At 52.6% G+C, this 17055-nt stretch overlaps 4 protein-coding genes across 4 annotated transcripts; 1 reads left to right on the top strand and 3 right to left on the bottom strand.

The window, feature by feature from the left end:
- Positions 1–5569: 5569 nt before the first annotated feature.
- Positions 5570–7106, bottom strand: CPAR01_09895 (beta-1,3-glucan-binding protein; the record flags this gene model as incomplete). The annotated part of the gene is made up of 2 exons (XM_060494158.1): positions 5570–6506; positions 6562–7106. 2 exons carry the CDS (start codon positions 7104–7106, stop codon positions 5570–5572), a joined length of 1482 nt encoding a protein of 493 aa, XP_060346340.1.
- Positions 7107–8342: 1236 nt separating this feature from the next.
- On the top strand, positions 8343–9263 carry CPAR01_09894 (uncharacterized protein; the record flags this gene model as incomplete). Its single annotated transcript, XM_060494157.1, has 3 exons — positions 8343–8623; positions 8754–8988; positions 9042–9263. The coding sequence occupies 3 exons, from the start codon at positions 8343–8345 to the stop codon at positions 9261–9263; spliced, it is 738 nt and encodes a 245-aa protein (XP_060346339.1).
- A 1989-nt stretch (positions 9264–11252) lies between these two features.
- Positions 11253–11735, bottom strand: CPAR01_09893 (uncharacterized protein; the record flags this gene model as incomplete). Its single annotated transcript, XM_060494156.1, has 1 exon — positions 11253–11735. One exon carries the CDS (start codon positions 11733–11735, stop codon positions 11253–11255), a length of 483 nt encoding a protein of 160 aa, XP_060346338.1.
- A 934-nt stretch (positions 11736–12669) lies between these two features.
- CPAR01_09892 (fasciclin domain-containing protein) lies at positions 12670–14041 on the bottom strand (the record flags this gene model as incomplete). The annotated part of the gene is made up of 3 exons (XM_060494155.1): positions 12670–13668; positions 13760–13822; positions 13901–14041. 3 exons carry the CDS (start codon positions 14039–14041, stop codon positions 12670–12672), a joined length of 1203 nt encoding a protein of 400 aa, XP_060346337.1.
- Positions 14042–17055: the final 3014 nt, after the last annotated feature.

Raw genomic sequence — 17055 nt, 5'->3', positions numbered from 1 at the left:
CAAGAAAAATAGCCATGGATTTGAGAGAAGCGCTTCTGCCGGTCGCGCAAGGGGGCAGGCGACTCGGCCGAAGTTGCTCAGCATTGGGTTCCTTCACCGACGGTCGTTTCACTCTGAGCCATGGCTGACGTAACAAATCAGTTATCCTACTAGCATCTTGGGAGCCCACCAGACCCGCTGGAAGCTGAACACTCGGTGCACGGCAAGATCAATTCCAGACCCGATATCCGTTTCTTGTTCGTGATCTCCAAAATTTCCGACATGTTTTTGCGGGTACGAGCACACCACCACCATGAGCTACCTATACATTGGGGAGGGTCAGTTGCATGTACCGATCCGAAAGCAAAACACAGTGAGTTGATCCTCGAAAAAAATGAAAAAAAGAATTAACACGACGGATAATTAATGGTTCCTCAAGGCGGTCTATCCTTGAGTGTGCCCAACCCGCCAATTCTTCGTATTCGGCAGGGAACTTGCATCAAGCAGCAGCAGAGAAGGATGCTGGCCAGGGTATATTCCAGCCAATCCAAGCCACTACAAGCCACACACACTCACTCGCACCATACACGCTCGCTCACACACACTCATGCACATTCTCACCCAACTTTGGCGTGCTCAACCAGTCAGCTCGTTGACCGTTTGAATCCTCTACAGGAACAGCATAGAAATCGAGATGATGGCTTGTGGCGACTGACGCCAGGAGTGAGATATGACGCGCTGCGAACTTGAACCCAACGGCTCCGAGGCTGACCCTTGGAAAAGCCCGTTCGTTGGATGAGAGGGCACCAAGATTCGGTCCTGTTCATCAACCCACCTTCTCACCTTTGAATGCCTCAACCGCCACCTTTCACGATGCAGACTGGATTGCCACAGCACCTGTCAGCAAAAGTGACAGCACTGAGAGTATAGGCAGGGGTACGCCGAAGCGAGCATGTCAAGGCCCAATATCAACCTGGCCCCCTGTCATCTCATGCAATTAAGCTTATCAAGGACCACACTGCCTGGACTCGCCGCTCAACTATCGATATCGCAACTGCACTTTCTATCAGCATCTCACCATATTGGCGTCGCGCCAAATCAAGGCCTCATTCCCCGTCGATAGCATGCTTACGCCCGTCTTATTCTCACCAATGAGGCCAAACCTGGCACGCTTGTCGAGTCAAGCCTACCATCTGTCGACGGTGCAGCACATATAAGCTTTTTGACTGAATTCTAGGCTTCGGCAGCAGCCACACTGGGCCACAGCCCACACCTCATTTTCCTGCCCTTCTCCCCCACAAGCCCAGCTCTTTACGTCCAATCAGCGACGGGCGATGTTGAGATGGCAGATATCGTGGCTTAAGTAACAATTTCCACCCAAGTGAGGATAGGGGGTAACGCAACTTTGGCGCGCTCTTATTTCCAGGAGAACACTACGCGGCCTCTCTACTCGCTTCCCCTCTAGCTACGACCATTTTCCGCGCACGCACTCTCCGCTCCGTGGAAATAGAGAGGTAGGTTATGATAGGGGGAGAGGGGTGAATGAGAGCGAGGTGGGCTCTCTAGACTTGTCGTTGTCAAAGTCCAATATCGTCCAGGGTCTTCAGCCGCAGCCGCGACAACCACCTAACTTACAACGTGGGATGTCCCTAGGCGACTCGCCGGTGGCGTTCTGTATCGCAATTTCACCTCAATCCGCCATCCTGGGTCCTAGCAAAATGTCCGCGTCGACCAGCTCTGGACTATCGTCGACTGGCGCGTGCGACTTTGTCCGTGGACCGGTGTCACTTTGTGTCTCGCACTCTTCTCTGTTCCCGGAATAGCAGTGTCATCCATGCTGTCGGGTGCGAGCTTTTCCCGGTCGTCACCCATAGTCTTTTCTACTATCAAGTTCCAGGCTTCAGGTCCTCAATCACACCTTTCGCACCCCTTGTCGAGATAAGACTCGACTGTGATAGCACAGCAGGATTTCGCAATCCTCCATGCGGCGGAAGCATGTTGCCGGCAGCCGACTCTCTCACCTTAACCGTTAACGTCCTGCTGTAGCCTTGTCGCATGCTGTAGGGACGTACTCGACTCATCTGCCGAGCATTCAAGCGAGCAACTTTGGTGTCGCGACTTCAACACGCACGCACGCACCGCCCGCCCACTTACACGGCCAGGGTCACGACGGGCCTGCCGTCCGGTGTGACTGACAGCTCACCCTTGACGGCAGTATGCCGGCGACAGGCGGCACACCTCAGCTCCTATCTCTTGTCCCCGCTCAGCTTGTTAGGAAAAAATACTACCCGTAGCTTGATTTAGCTTGTCGGCGAAATTCCTCGGGTCCCGGTGATCTTCCGACCCACCGGCATGGGTGGATGGATTGTACACTATGTACTCCGTAGGCAGTCAAAAATTGCGGGCGGATCCTCCGGAGAGAAAAAACGTGAACGACCCCTTGTCGGGCTGTGACCTTGTCTACGGAGAGTATCCAGGCCAGGCCGGGCCAGACCCATACGAATTGGATACCTCGAAAGAGGCCGCACAACGAGACGTGTTTGCAATCCACTTCTGGCAAGAGGAAACAAACCATCGAAAAAGCTCCATCAGCCCATTTTTCAAGCTGAGGTCAAGGCGGCGTTTCTCCATCGCAAACCCCAGGACAAACGAATTCACACGTGTACGAAGACCCTGGGATGCGGGACATTCCCTGCTTATAGCACTCGCTCCGATATCTTGCCCCCGCCAGATTTGCCTACCGGTGTAAGAGGTGTATCTTGTGGCGACCTGAAGGATCAAAGATGGACAAGATCTCATACCAAGAAAAGGGTCCGTGGCATAGTAGGCGACGTCAGCTTGTGTCTGTGACAAAACCAACAGTCGGGAACTCGTGTAAATCGGCAACGACGGCTGGACCCAGCATCGCTAATCGTGGGCCGCGCGCGCACAAAGACTGTGCTGTGCTGCCCAGCCTTGCCGCGATTCCGGGCGTGGGACCGCCCGGTTTTCTTTCACTTCACGGCTCGCACCGAAAGGTTCTGTGACAAAGGAAGTCGGGAGCCGGGGCAGCTCGTATCTGCGCTTGCGTCGCTTGTGTAACGCGACACATGGCCATATCGGACGCCATGCGCAAAATATCGCAAGTGGTAAACATGCATTCAGCAGTGAGCAAGATACACGTTCGCATCAAAAAATTCCGTCCGTAGACTGCAGCACAGCCTCAAGACTGAGAGCCCTGGAAAGTCTGCTCTTCGGTCGGCAACCCTCGCCAGGGAGAGTAGCAATCCCTGCCGGGGCTTCCTGATTCCCAAGCAGCCGGGCACTCGCCAACTGGCCAAGTCCCCATTGCGCAGTGTTGGTGCGGGATTCTGTACGAATGCTCCATCGGTGGATGGGCGGGAAGAGAAGAAACAGCCCCTCTCATCCACAATGCCACCCTGATTCATCAACACACTTATCATGCGAATCCTCGCAAAAGTCCCGATTTCCCATCTTCGCACTCTTGTCCATTATTCCCGCGTTGACCGAGTCCCACCGAATCAACATCGCGTCACTTATCCGTTCCCTTTGAAGTAACAGCGAGTCTTCAATCACTGGTGAGAGCCTGAGGCGTGTGTGGGTGCGATCGCCCGCTACCACATGCCCTATCTAATGGATCTTTCTTCTCCCACTGATGAGTGGAAATGCTGTGGATCTGGGTGGTATGTTCACCACTTTTTCCCCCATAAGCTTGCTCATAACCTTGAATTTCATTGTTGTCCTTGGACTTTGAGTGATTGAATCCTTCTTGTTCCCACTTTATGTGATGAGGATCGAGATTGGCGGCCGCTTCACCTTGGGCTCTCCATGGTGAACTGAGAGGTATCCACCGCGGTGACCCCAAGGTGTCATTGACCTGAAGCTCACCTTGAACCTGAACTTGTGGGTTCTACCAACACCTCCCGATACTACTGCTTTGATACACGGACGGCTCTCACCACTACCTGTCCGCGCATGGCGACGTCGTAGAAACAGAGACAGCCAAGGGCTCACGGACAGATTCTGAGCCCTGTTTCTCCCGGTCAATCGGGGCTGCCATCTGGTATTCGCCCTTACTGCGTAGAGGTTCATCTTCCCAGCTCTCGCTCCTCATCGCACATAGATACTACTTGTGTTTGATCACACTGATGACGCAGAAGGGATGACATGTTCGACTCACGGCAGATCTGGTATAAGACACGAAATGACATCGCCACAATCAATAAACCAGTACCCCCAAAAGCATGACTTTTCCATAAATGAGACAGAACTCCCCCATGCTCTCTCTCCCTCGCCCCACGAGGTCTTTCTTCAACTCTATATTTGATGCGGGACAGTCTCACACGCACCCGGTTCGGAGGGAAGGGGGGCGAATTGGTCTCATCCGTGACTTACCCCAGCTTGTGCAGCCCGAGACCTATTTTTGAGAAGGAGAAGGAGAAAAAAAAGAAGCAACATGCACAACAGAGTCGCAAGGCCTAGTCATCTTGTGTATCTGTAACACTGAGATCTCCGCCGCCCTAATGAAGGCTGATGTTTTTAATGAAGTTCTCAATCTTATTATACCCATTACAGTGCACCTTGCCGAAATCAAAGGAGGATGCAAATAATACAGATACAGGAGGGCAAATGGTTTTCTGACGGGAACAAAGGTACCTAAGCAAAGCAAGAAATGCCGGATACTAGCAGATGTCCAGAGGTGCCGGTGGCAAGGCCCTACGCCCGAGCAATCACCAGAAAGTAGCATTGCATCCAGTGTCATCAGGAAAACCTGGCAAAGGTCAACAAAACGTAAAAAAAGGCTTCGCGACGATCCATCCAGGATGGTGATTCGATGAGCTACGGCCGGCTCCCAAGGCCCCCAGTCTTCCGACCCTTGATTCTTGGCTTCAGGCTGTCACAGCTGGGTTTTGCTGCCACCCGACGCTGTAATAGTACACCAGTCGCCTGCCGCAAGGTTGTCTTTTCTGGGTTCATCGATTCTAGGCCCTTGTTGTACAGGTGTTGGCCGGGCGCTGTGATAAGTCAGCCAGCTTAAGGCAGAACTTGGAAGTGTAGCATCTGCAGACTGTGGGAGCCACAGCCCACGAACAATCAAGGCGAGTAGCATGCGCCGTCTGACAGCAGCTGGCTGGTGTCGGTTACAGTGGTGGTGATGACTGCATCGGCCATATACCTGCCTTGAGTCTTTAAATGCAGGGATCTCAAGCCGCTGGCAGTGCCAAGGCTCTGATGTTAGCTGCCTCTTGGAAGTGTTGAAGCTTGGAAGTCATCAGTCAAGCTGCAGATAACCTTATTGTGGGCAACGATTGTTCGAATCATACGAAATTGATTATGCAAGTTTTCAAATTCATTAGATGGTAGTAAGTTTGCATCTCCCAATATCCTAATCATAACCCAAGATATTGTCATCAAATATATGTGCTCAAAGCACCTGGGTAAGTAATTCCAGGTTGGTATTCCAGAGTAATCGCCTTCCGTTGTAAAATCCGCACCGCGCGCCCGTCATCTATCCCAATTGTGCATGTAGCCGTCTATATGTAAATGTGCGAAAAATCCAAAAGAGAGAAATGGCCGTTCGAGTGGACTTTTACAGCTCCTCGTTGCCGTCGCACTGCTGCCACATGGAAACCTTCTGGACAGTGAGCTCGGGCTGGGTCCACGTGGGGTACCACTGGTCGCGGGCATTCCAGAAGTCCTTCTTGGCGTTGGGGCTGCTTCCAACCCACGGCTTGCCAGACTGGCCATCTTCGAACCAGCCGTTGGTACCACCGACGGCCACGTTGATGATGAGGTAGAACTTCTGGTCAAAGGGAGTGTTGGAACGGCCAGTTTGACTCCAGACGTCCTCCAGGCGGGAACCGTTAGAGTTAGTCTGGGGGAAGTCACCACGCTTCCACATGGGTTCGTCAAAGTTGGTGTAGAGGACCTGGAGCAGGCGACTGTTGACGTAGGTGAAGAGGTACTTCTGGGACCATTCCAGACCGAAGGTGTTGAATTCATCACCATAGGTCGTGTGCAGGGCCTGACGCTTGTTGTTGGTTCTCCACCAGGCATCGTTGGCCTGGTCGGGGCCCCAGTGCAGAGCAGAGGAGACGATGTTGTTACCGCCCTGAGCATAGGTCCAGTTGTTACCGCGAGACTCCATGATATCAATCTCACCCGAAAGGGGCCAAGCACCATAGGTATCCTCGACGGGCATCATCCAGATAGCGGGCCAGAGCCAATCACCCTTGGGCAGCTTGGCGACAACTTCGACGCGGCCATACTTGAGAGTGGCACCCTTCTTGGTGTTGATGCGACCAGACTTAGTAGGGGGAACAATGGAAGAGTTGCCAGAAGTAGTGTTGGTGGCAGTTACACAGGCGGAGAACTCGGTGGAAGTGCAAGTTCCGTCCTTGAGCAAGTCAATCTCGGTGTCCTTCTCAATAAGAGCGGAGTCTTGAAGGGTGGGACGGATGACCAAGTTGCCGTCCTTGAGGAAGACGTTCTCGTTGTCGGCGGTGGTCATCTGGAATTCGCCATTACTGGAATTTGATTAGCGTGATGCGGGGTGAGAGGAATGTAATCAAGGAGACGTACCCAAAGCCGCCGACTTGCACCTCCTGGGTCCAAATGTTTGTATCCAGGCTGCTACCGGAGAAATCCTCAATGAGCACAGGGCAGTACTTGTGCTTGACGACACTTCTGATACCGTCCCAGACGAGGAAGCCAGAGACAGCGAGACCAATAAAGATACCGACAATAGGAATGATGGTGACCCATTTCTCTTTGGGGTCAGCCTTGTCCAACCACGGCTTCTCGATATCCTCCTTACGGATACGTCTGGAGTGGAAGTACCGCTGGGATCGCTCATCGAAGCGTGCGCCGATGGCACTGGACGAGCCGAAGCTCGAGGCAGGTCGGGAAACGGCAGGCGTGCCGAATGGGTTCGTGCCCATTGGTGTACCGGCCATGGGCCCTCTCTGAGAAGCTTGGGACTCGACACCATCGCCAAAAGGATTTCTGCTGTTTTCAGTGTTGGGCGTGCCGGGGCGAAGAGGGGTTCCGGTAGCAGTGGTGGCCTGTGAAGGCATTCCAGCTGCTGGGCGGGAGTAGTAGCCCTGATTGTACTGGTCCTGATCCATGATGGGTTATAGACGAAGGTTGAGGTTGACGAGACAAGTGAATGGCCTTGCGGCTTGACGTGGAGGAATAGTACTTGTTCCTCGAGGTAGTCGACGGTAAGCAAGCGTGGGTAAAACGAATGTGAAGCCGCGAATCGTCTATGAATTTGCCGGGTTGTCGCAACGCCAGTGCAGATGAGTAAATCCTCGAGATGGCAGCGAGAAAGAGCGGCAAGGGAAAGATTTGTAGTGTTCCCAACGACGGACAAGGCGAAGGAGAGAAGAAAGAAATCCCAGCTGGGCTTGAAGGAAAAAGGCGAGACCGGGGAGGTAAATGGCAAGGTCAGGGACTCAGGTCGCCGCCAACAGGAGAAGACGCAGGCAGATCAAAGGCGCTCTTGCTCCTCCTGGGCGAGCTAAGATGAGGAAGGCCAAGTGCGATTCGGGTACCTCTGCCAATGTACTTTTTTGCCCATTCTGCTCCTTCTGCTCATCTTGGGAGGTGTGACCTTTTACAGTGCTTATCTCACCCCTTTTGGTTTACTTCATACAGTACCAAGGATAGCTCAAATCGGCGCTTGACCCGCTGCCTTACAGTGGAGGTTCAGTCGTCGAGACCCCTAATTCAGCAACGGTGGAAATCATCAACCGGGTCTGCGCACTGTACGTACCGAAGTCCTTTTCCTTCTCCCACGTTTGCACGCACACCCCTCAGCAGTCTTTTTTCGTCGCGTCTTCTTGCTCCTCTCTTCCTCCCATCTTCTTCTTCTGCCTCTCCACGTACCACCCCCGGCGCCCCTCCTCGATCGCCTTTCAGCTTGTCCACCTCCTGTCGTTAACTTTGGATCCGGTCTTTTGCTAGTTCGGACGGGGCCGCATTTGTTTCTTTCACAAACGCCTCGACGACGACAATCCTCGTTTGTTTCTTCGGCCTCCCCATCGCCCTCACCTCGATCAATCCAGACCTGAAGCACTCCACTCCCGCTTCGTCTGGTCTGGCCTCGCCGTTTGCCCAATATTACCACCCAAGATAGTCCTGACACGCACCAAGGGCTCCATCACCCACCAAACCTAAGTATGCATCTCGGCGCTTCTAATTCAGCTCTCGCCATATACGCCGCCTTGTACGGAGCAGACCTCGCAAGAATAGTCAAGGATCACTATCTCATCATGCCCTCCGGCACATCAACTACGGCCACCACGAAACCTCACTAGTGAAACACTGCAGAACGCTTCACCTTCAGCCCTGAGCATATAATGGCAACATCGCAAGTACCGACTGCTCTCGGTCTCCCTCAGTCTCCGCCTGCCAGCAGCACCCCTTGGCCCTTGCCTGGCCCGCTTCCCGTCTTGCCGTCGTTACCTTGCTTCCTCGGGCGGGTTGGTTCCAGCTCCCTATGCTTCTCGGGGCACTGCTCACCAAAGAGCAGCAACTGTATCCGCTGTGTACACATGTGGCCAGGAAAAGCAGCAAGAGATTTGCCCATGCGGCTTGTTCTGGTGCGCTCGTTAGCTCGGTGGCGTGCATGCATCGGCCAGTTCACTCAACGATGCCCTTGTACCTGCATTAAAGCCCCTGTCTGCTCTTCTGCTGGCACCCTGGTCCTTGATGTGGTCGCTGGTCGGACGAAAAAGACACGATAAGGGATGCTGCCTATTCGGTACTAGTTCCAATAGCGCGCGACAGTATCGAGCCGGTCTGTCATGGCCCGTCTTGGCCCCCTCCTGGCCTCCCTACCGCAATTTCCACCGTCACGTCAAGACCGTCGCCGTCGTGTCGCGATGGCGTCAAAGCTCAACTCGAACCATCTCCTATCCAGGTGCCAGACACAGACTCGGCCAGCGTCCAAAGGCCCACCGCGCGCCTGTTGTCTTGGCTTACGGCATCTCATCAACAGCCATTGTCCTGGCCCCAATACGAGACTGAGGAAACAACCTTCAGCTGAAGTAAGGTAGTGTAGGCCTCCCGGGGCCAAAGCCAAAGCACACAGCAGCTCAGTGTCAAAGAGCTGCAGAATATCGGACGATGATTTCCTTGCATTGCTTACACCATTTGGTGGCAGCGGGTTGACTAACCAGGTGAATCATACATTCAACTCACTCAAAACATCTTCGAGATTTGACATCATCAACACTGGCCCAGAGGCCTTCTACAATGATATCAAGGATACAACATAAACGATACCCTTGCCCTTTCCCATGGAGCAGTTTAGCCGTGCTCTGTTCCAGCAGCTCGGACGATCCGCCTTGGAACTGAGTTCGACGATCGGCAAGGAGTGTGCTTCTAGCTCCCCGATGCTTCCCAAGGGTGGCGAGTAGCAACTGAGGTCAACATGTTGATCGCGGCTTCGAGAGTTCTTGTCCCGGCCCCGCCGTCGGATGCTTCATGACACTTCCAACTCTGAGCTCCAGTATCCTTGGTTCTGTCCCTACGCTAGAGAATTCCATTGGGCCCATCCTCGGAAGATCGACGCCTCCGGGACGGACCCCCGCGAAGCGGCGGGTGTCTTTGTTTGTCTCGTTAATACAACCTTGCCTTTTATGGTGACCCGATAAACCCAACTCGGGAGCGCTGCCTTTGTCGGTGTCAAGATATGGCAAGCCATCTCCAAACCAATACAATGACAGCTGTTCAGCCTCAGGTTCTATAACGCACATTTATCACGTTCAAGGCTCTTGCCGGTTATCTTGCAGGGAGACACCTGCAATGCAAGTGTAGTCGGCACGTTGGCAGGCCTCAGACAAGCAAGAGGGCCGAATACACTGCATTCAGCATGCGTTAGCGTCTCAATATCGGCCAGCCGAGCTGATGTTGCTCTTCTGTCACAGTATGGCAATCCTTGAGGAGACCATGGACAGAATTTTATGGCCCCCTCATTCGTCGAATTAGATCATGGCCATCACCTTAGGCTTCGTCCATCGAAATTCAACGGGCGTATGTTCCGTCGGGCTTTTTCTTTTCGTAGGGACTTATCTCGTGCGGCAGCACTCCCCAACTGAACCCGTTCCGCGGAGTTGGGATGTCTCAATGCTTTGGTTACAGTACATGAGTTGAGCTATCGTCACGCGGCTTGTAGGTGGCACGCTGTGGAACTACCACTGCCGAATCAGCACGTCAAGCCATACTATGCTGTGCGATAACCTATCGCTTGCCTGTCGATAGGATGTTGCGCGGGCTTCAGCACGTCCATCACAGGACTACTCGAACTGACATACTGCCATTCATTCTGAACATGTTTGTGTTTTGCCACACACCTCAAGAAGCTTTGTCGACGTTGCATCGGAGTCTGACGCTTGAAGGTCTCGCAGCGCAATGAGCCCATGAGCATGTCGTTCAAGCCTTTGGTGTGGTGGCTGGACGAGCCAGTCAGTCGCCGTACAAGCTCATCAACCCCGCCTTTTGCAGGCCGAAATGGCTGCCCCTCCTTCTCGTGTTCTACGTTGGCTTCGATTCCACCCGGCCAGTCAGACTTGCAGCTCGCCTAACCGGTTATTTTAGGAAGAAAAAGGCGCCTGCATCGAGAAGGGAAAGGAACCCCTACCCTCCCGACGCCTCCCCCTCTGCCCACCACGTCAATCTGCGCAAGTCTCGCATTGGGGTTGACTTAGAGCTGGTGACCTGTGGTCCAATCGAGCTGACTTCGCAGCTCGTAAGTCTGGCCGTTGTGCCGTTATCTTAGAGGGGGGGGGGGGGGCAGAATGCCAGCCAGAACGTATGTTTCAGTTGAGGCAACGGCCGAAGGAGCAACGTGCCATCGTCCCCATCCAACCTTTGTATTTGTAAGATTGTCTGCTTGTATTCAGTTGTCGATGATAGCCGGTTTTGTGCGGCTGATGCGTTGTTATCGAGAGGCATACGATTTGTTGAGTGGTTGACCCAGGCTAAGTCATCTGCAGCTGTGCCAAGGCAGAAATTGTCCTTTTGGTCGACAGCAACCCTGCATAGATGAGTAGCTTTTGGTTACTGCAGGCAGAACAGGGGACTCTGCATGCAATGCATTGACTCTCTACAGGAGGACTAGAGCGACGAAAGGCCCAAATCCTGGGCGAGCTGGACAGTTGGGCGTGCATTCTTGTGGCTTTGCCACGCCCGAAGCAGGGTCTCTCGCAGTACCCGGTGATCTGACAGATGCTGGCGTTCCGGGTATGTGCTGGCCGGTTGACAATCTAGTGTGGTGAGATGTAGGCATGTGGCGGTGGCCTTGAGTTGCTGCGATGAGATTGTGCCAGTGTCAGTGGTCTTATTGGGAGTACAGCTTGATAAGTATTTGTCCTCAAAGATGCAGTTGGCAAGGTGCACAATGAATCGAGACGAGCTTGCCGTACATTGAACGCTTGGATTGCCGCCAATGGAGTCATGGCTTCCATTTTGAGCCTCATAGCCCGTAAGGTTGACTGTTGCAAGGTCTCACTTGCCTCGCTGTAGCCCGAATAATTCGAAAGACGGTATATCGAAACCAGCAGTCTTGGACTGCTGATGATGCAGGGCTGATATATTACATGCAAAAGTTCATTGCCAGATACGGTACAGATGAAGCTGTGAAGTACCCTCATACAATGTACACACAATGTTGTTATCCTCCGGTTTCTTCGGGATACAACATCTCGTCGTGTGTCACATAAGTTCGTGCGTGTTCTGGAGTCATTCATTCTGTCAAGACCGTCTCGTAAGTCAGAGACTAGCCATGGAACATAGATGAACGTCGGATATTGCAATGAATGATATCATCAAGACTAAGTAAAGCGTCCCTGTCTATTTCACAGAGCTAGTTCCGGGTATGTGTCCTATTCTTGGCTGTCCAAAGAGTCCATCTTGTAGTCCTATCTAGTACGTGAGAGTTCGGAGACGAGATGATTGAGGCGATCCGGGAGTTTGTACTCGAGTTGGTAAGTAGTCGTATCAGCAATACATAGATGGCAAGACAGTCACTGGCCATTCATAAAGGAAACGTATTGAAAGTAAGCCTACTGTACGATAAGTCTGGGTTGGATTGAAGGAATATAAGCCAGAAGTCAAATTTAGCGAAGCGTTTGTTTTTCCACCTTCTGATACATGTAGACTAGTCCGGTCTTGAAGTTCGAAAGCGTCTAGAGACTAGCAGACAGTGGTTATCAATATTGGAAATGGAACTTTACCTAGACAACAAACTACATCTACTAGAGTTACCAGCAACTTGGCGTGCCGGAAAACGCCGTGAATATCGTGGGCCAAGTACTTCGGATCAAAGATGCAATCAACCCAGATTTGGCTCTGGGGTATCAAGGTAACTTGGCAATACAGCAGACAGACATTGATAGAATGTGGAAGAAGCGATCAGTTCTGCTGGAAGTGAAATCTAAAACTTCTCGCTGTCACTATCAATATATCGCACCTTATAATGTCTTCACTTTTTGGTTATCAAACGAGGTCGTAACCACAATTACCTTATCACTCACTGCAGAACACATTGGCTAACTGATCAAACATGAAATCAGGCCCATGAAGCTGTTATTCAGTACTAAATATTAAGGTATTTTGTCTAATACGGTGGTATAGTCGTCTCACGCTCCCTTGTCCAACCAGCCGGGTCCAACAAACCAAAGTCTAGGCCAACGCGGCAAGTCCCGCAAGCAGAGCCGCACCAGCAGCCACACCGGTTCGCACCGCCGCACCGGGGCTAGTCGTAGTCCTAACCCCCATCGTAGAAGACCGCGCTGAAGCCACCGTAGGACTGGCAGTCGTTGTCACAGGACAGCTGACGGTACAGGGAATCGCCGTCGTGAACGGCAGCCCGGACGCCGAGCTCTCGGGGTAAGCCGGCGCCTGGGTGGCAGCGCTGGGGTTCGGCGTCATGGACGGGGCGTCTGGGTTCAGCACATTGTCGATGATGTGCATGATGCCGTTAGCGACGAGGATATCCGGCTGGATGATCTGCGCCGAGTTGAGGAAGAGGTTGTTGCCGGACCGGATGACGCTTATGTCCTCTGTTGCGAGGGTGGTGAGGTTGGTGCCGTTTTTCAGGTCCGAGGAGGCTAGGATTCGACCGGGGACGACGTGGTAGTTTAGGAACTTCTTCAAAGCGGTTTCGTCTAGGCTATTCAGGGAGCCAGCAACGCGTTGGAAGGCCTCGTTCCGGGGCGCGAAGATTGTGACGTTCTTCTCTTCTGACATCGATGGGATGAGATTGGCGGCGTAGAGTGCGCCGAGAAAGGCCGGGAGTTTGAACGAGTCCGTCGTGTTCTCTAGCCTGGCAGGCGGGATCATGAGGTTGTCAACGACTTGGATGAGTCCGCCGGCGAACTTGATGTCCCCCTCGACCTGAGTGGTGCGGATACCCTCGGACGAGGTGAAGACGATGACGTCGCCCGGCTGCTTGTTGACGAGAACATTTTGTCCGGCGGTTACGTTGGTCCAGGCTTTGTTCAGGAGGAGCGAGGATCGGAGGACTGTCGGCCCTGATTCAAGGGCGCCGGTTGAAACTGTGCCTTGAAGGATGTGGTATTCTAGGATGGGGACGGCGATGGAGGCGTCTGATTCATTCCAAATGCCGTTTAGTTGGGTGCCCGGGATGTTATCAAAGGCTGAATTTGACGGCGCAACAATCTGCGAGTTCAATCAGTATTGGTCAGGGAAGTTGAGTACTGTTTGGTTATGGACCAAGACGTGGCAGATGATGAGGTTCATGATAACTTACAGTGACGCCATCATAATTTGGCAGTTTGAGAATAACCTCGGGGTATTTCTGCTGGAAGTTAGACTTGATGGTCTCGCACACGCAGAATTTGCTCGGAAGTGAGAAAAGCTAGGGTGAATCACTTTGGTGCTCGAGGCTTACCTTGATTAAGTTGTAATATGTAGACAAATTTGACTGTGACTGAAGAACACTCCCAAGGTCGTCTCCTTGAGCAGCGACAGTCTCAATCAGAAATGAGAGGGCGAACAACCCAGCCTGAACGAGCGCCGATAACATGTTCATAGTCGGCAACAGGGGCAGAGAATACGATGAGGAGAGATGGAAACGACTGAGCTGCTCAAATGAGAGCGGATAGCCTCACTTGATGTCGAGACTTCGCGGCGATGTTCCTCTCACGAAAATATACACGACGGCAACGCGGCACGGGTCGGAGATCCAAAACCCGATCAGAACGACCGCAGCAATAATGAGAGCATCGAATGAGCCTTTCGTGACGGCGATAGGCCCATAGGAGAAGGGTGAGCCGCTTAAAGAGGCTGTGAGAGGCCTGCTGCTCGACCAACGGCGGTTACCCTAAACCCTGGGCTGCAGGTAACATCGACGAGCCCCTGGGAAGGATCGTCTCTTCTGCATTGAACTGGGGGCTTAGGGCGGTGCCGCGACACCGGGAGAAGCTTCTTGGCAGAAAGCCACCGGGAGAAACAGAGCGAAAGATGTTTACTACTGTTACAATGTAATTGATCCCAGGGCGTGGTTGAGATTTGTGTCTTGCTAGCTGGATCAGCTCACAGAAACATGTACTATACAGTGCGTCAGTTGGAGACTGCTTGACGCAGAAGTTGGGAGGAAGTTTGGATTGATTTGCGTCGACACTCGATTTGGGCATGTCAATGTCAGCACCGTTCAACATAAGACGAATTTTGCTGGGATATTCGGAAATAGGCATGCCAGAGATGGCTATGTTGTCCGAGAAAGAGGCCAAACAAGATTTGCTTACTTACTTACCAGTGACCGTTACACGTTGGCAATTGATCTGCCGACAGTCCTCTACAGACTCCTAGTCGACAAGGCCCCCGGCAAATAACAACATCGCGCTTGAGGCTCGAGAGATAGCGAGCGGAAACCGGCAACATGGAGCATAGGAGGCCCAGCAGTGCTAGATTGCCAGCCAACCAACCGCCCAAGGGCGAGGGAGGAACCCCATGTTACACGTCCACACGTCTCCCATGCAGGGCTGCATGTGAAAGTGACACGGCCAAGAGGGAATAAGAAAGGATTGGCAGACAGAGAGGGTGGCATTTGCCCACGTTCCCGGTCCAGCTCACCAGCCACCCCAACGCGCCCTCTTGATAAAGTAAAACAGCGGTTGCTTCTTGCGGTGACATTGTCATTCGAGGACGCTTCTGGGGGGGCTGAAGCTGTCGCGTGGTGGACTGGACAACGCTGTGCTTTGAGTCCGGCTCGCAAGCTGTGCAGTTTACTGAGAAACACATCACTTTGCGGGTCTCACCATGTGTCTCAGCTGGATCAGCTTTTGAAATACAAGGTTAAGTTGAATAGAGTTTGACTTGGGATGTGGTCTTCGCTCGCCTGTAGCACCGCCTGCCCTTCTCAACGAAATGCGGACGTGCAGCAACTCGCGAGCGCTCCATAGAATCTGGGAGTGATTCCCGCTGATCTGCCATTTTGACCAAGAAATCTCTAGCGCCTTATCAAAAACTGTGATACGAGCTTCCTCACCTTCCTGGCCAAATTCGAGACACTGCGCGTACGACAAGGTAGCGCATCCGGTAATGGGATCAGAAAGCCAGTTTGCCTTGGCCAAGGTTGCACCTTTTGCGTCCTCTTTCCCCCCTCCTCCTCCTCAACACGAGCTGCAGTGCAGGATAGCGTGGATCGCGACGACCACTGAAATTGGAGGTTCGGCAACAGGCGGCCGCTGCAGAAGCACCTCGCGAATCCCAGTCGGGAGCATCGCATCTGCGGTCTGCCACGGGAACACGAGATGCAAGTTGAATGCCAGGCCCCCTCCCCCCTTGCCCTGTTGCGCCCTGCCCAGCATTTCTTTACAGGGGTCATTGATGGCGTGTTCCCGCGGCGCCCGTGCTCTCGAGTCTCTGTCTTGATCAGCACTCTCCCTGTCGGAAGCGATGAGTTGCCTGAGACTGCGATAGTTTTCACGTGGTCGGACATTCATTTGGTGATTGCTTGCTTTGCAATGGGGATTCCATGAGTCGGCGACAACAGACGATGATCAAGGGCAGGGTGGAGCAACATCAATCAAGTAACAGACACTATCAATTTGAGGCAGCTGGACCAATAGTGGTTCAATGAGAGGTTGGCCTTCACCATTAGCTTTAAATGGGACTTTGTTCCTCAATGATACGTGACTTCTTTGATAGGTTGAGGAAAGGATTCAGCGATCCCAACGTTGACCGATCTCTATGGTGCTTCGGGGACGGCGAGCAGCCATCCTCCGCCGGTTCTGCTTCCGGACCCGACCCACATTTGCCGGCTCTCCGGCCTCGTCGCCTCCGAGTTGTCTCGTTGATAAATGTGAAAATGGGCAGGTTAAACATTTGATATATAGATCCCATCTTGGGTGACATGACACAACTCTCTAGGCTTCATATGTCTGCTCTCGAGAAGTTTCAGTTCAACGTACCTGGAGCTACTCGCATCACCAGCATACACCAAGAACCATGGGATATGAAGAATCTATTAGATTCACGTATGCTACGACTCTACGTGATCACTCGATAAAAGCTCTGCAGCAATGAAGAGTTCGCCAGATCTGCTTCCTTCCCATGAGATCCCATTTAACAACCTATTTGTGAGAGAAGTGTGCTCTATAATCACTGATATAATGTGAAGGAAAGTGAACGACAATGGGGCTCCATCATCACCGCGTCACGGGAGCCTTGTCAAACTTGATCATGAAGTGAAATGTAGCGATGAATCTCGAGCGGTGTTCCTCATATCCATAGAACGCCATAGGCCTTTCGCCTTAGGCAATGGTCTTGGAATGTTCAGGTTCATTGACTTGTTGAAATGAGAGTATTAAGTAGGAGGACTGTGGATCGAGCCCCAGCGTACCTGTTAAGCATTCAAACAAAACGTTGAAGACGAATGCAACATAATCAGTGTTAGATTGACCTTGTTGAACTTTGCAGATTAGACTTGAGGAAGATTAGCTATGCAAGTATGTTCAGCGCGGCGCCGTGTTGTAACTTGATCGATAATCAGCCTTCGATGACTTGTGAGCGGCAAAAAGTAGAACAGCAGCACGAGGATAT

This window comes from Colletotrichum paranaense (assembly GCF_030867605.1).
Source record: "Colletotrichum paranaense strain IMI 384185 chromosome Unknown Scaffold_8.1, whole genome shotgun sequence".
NCBI classification, from domain to species: domain Eukaryota; kingdom Fungi; phylum Ascomycota; class Sordariomycetes; order Glomerellales; family Glomerellaceae; genus Colletotrichum; species Colletotrichum paranaense.
The sequence above is the reverse complement of the archived record's forward strand: the minus strand, read 5'-3'. Positions and strand labels throughout refer to the sequence as shown.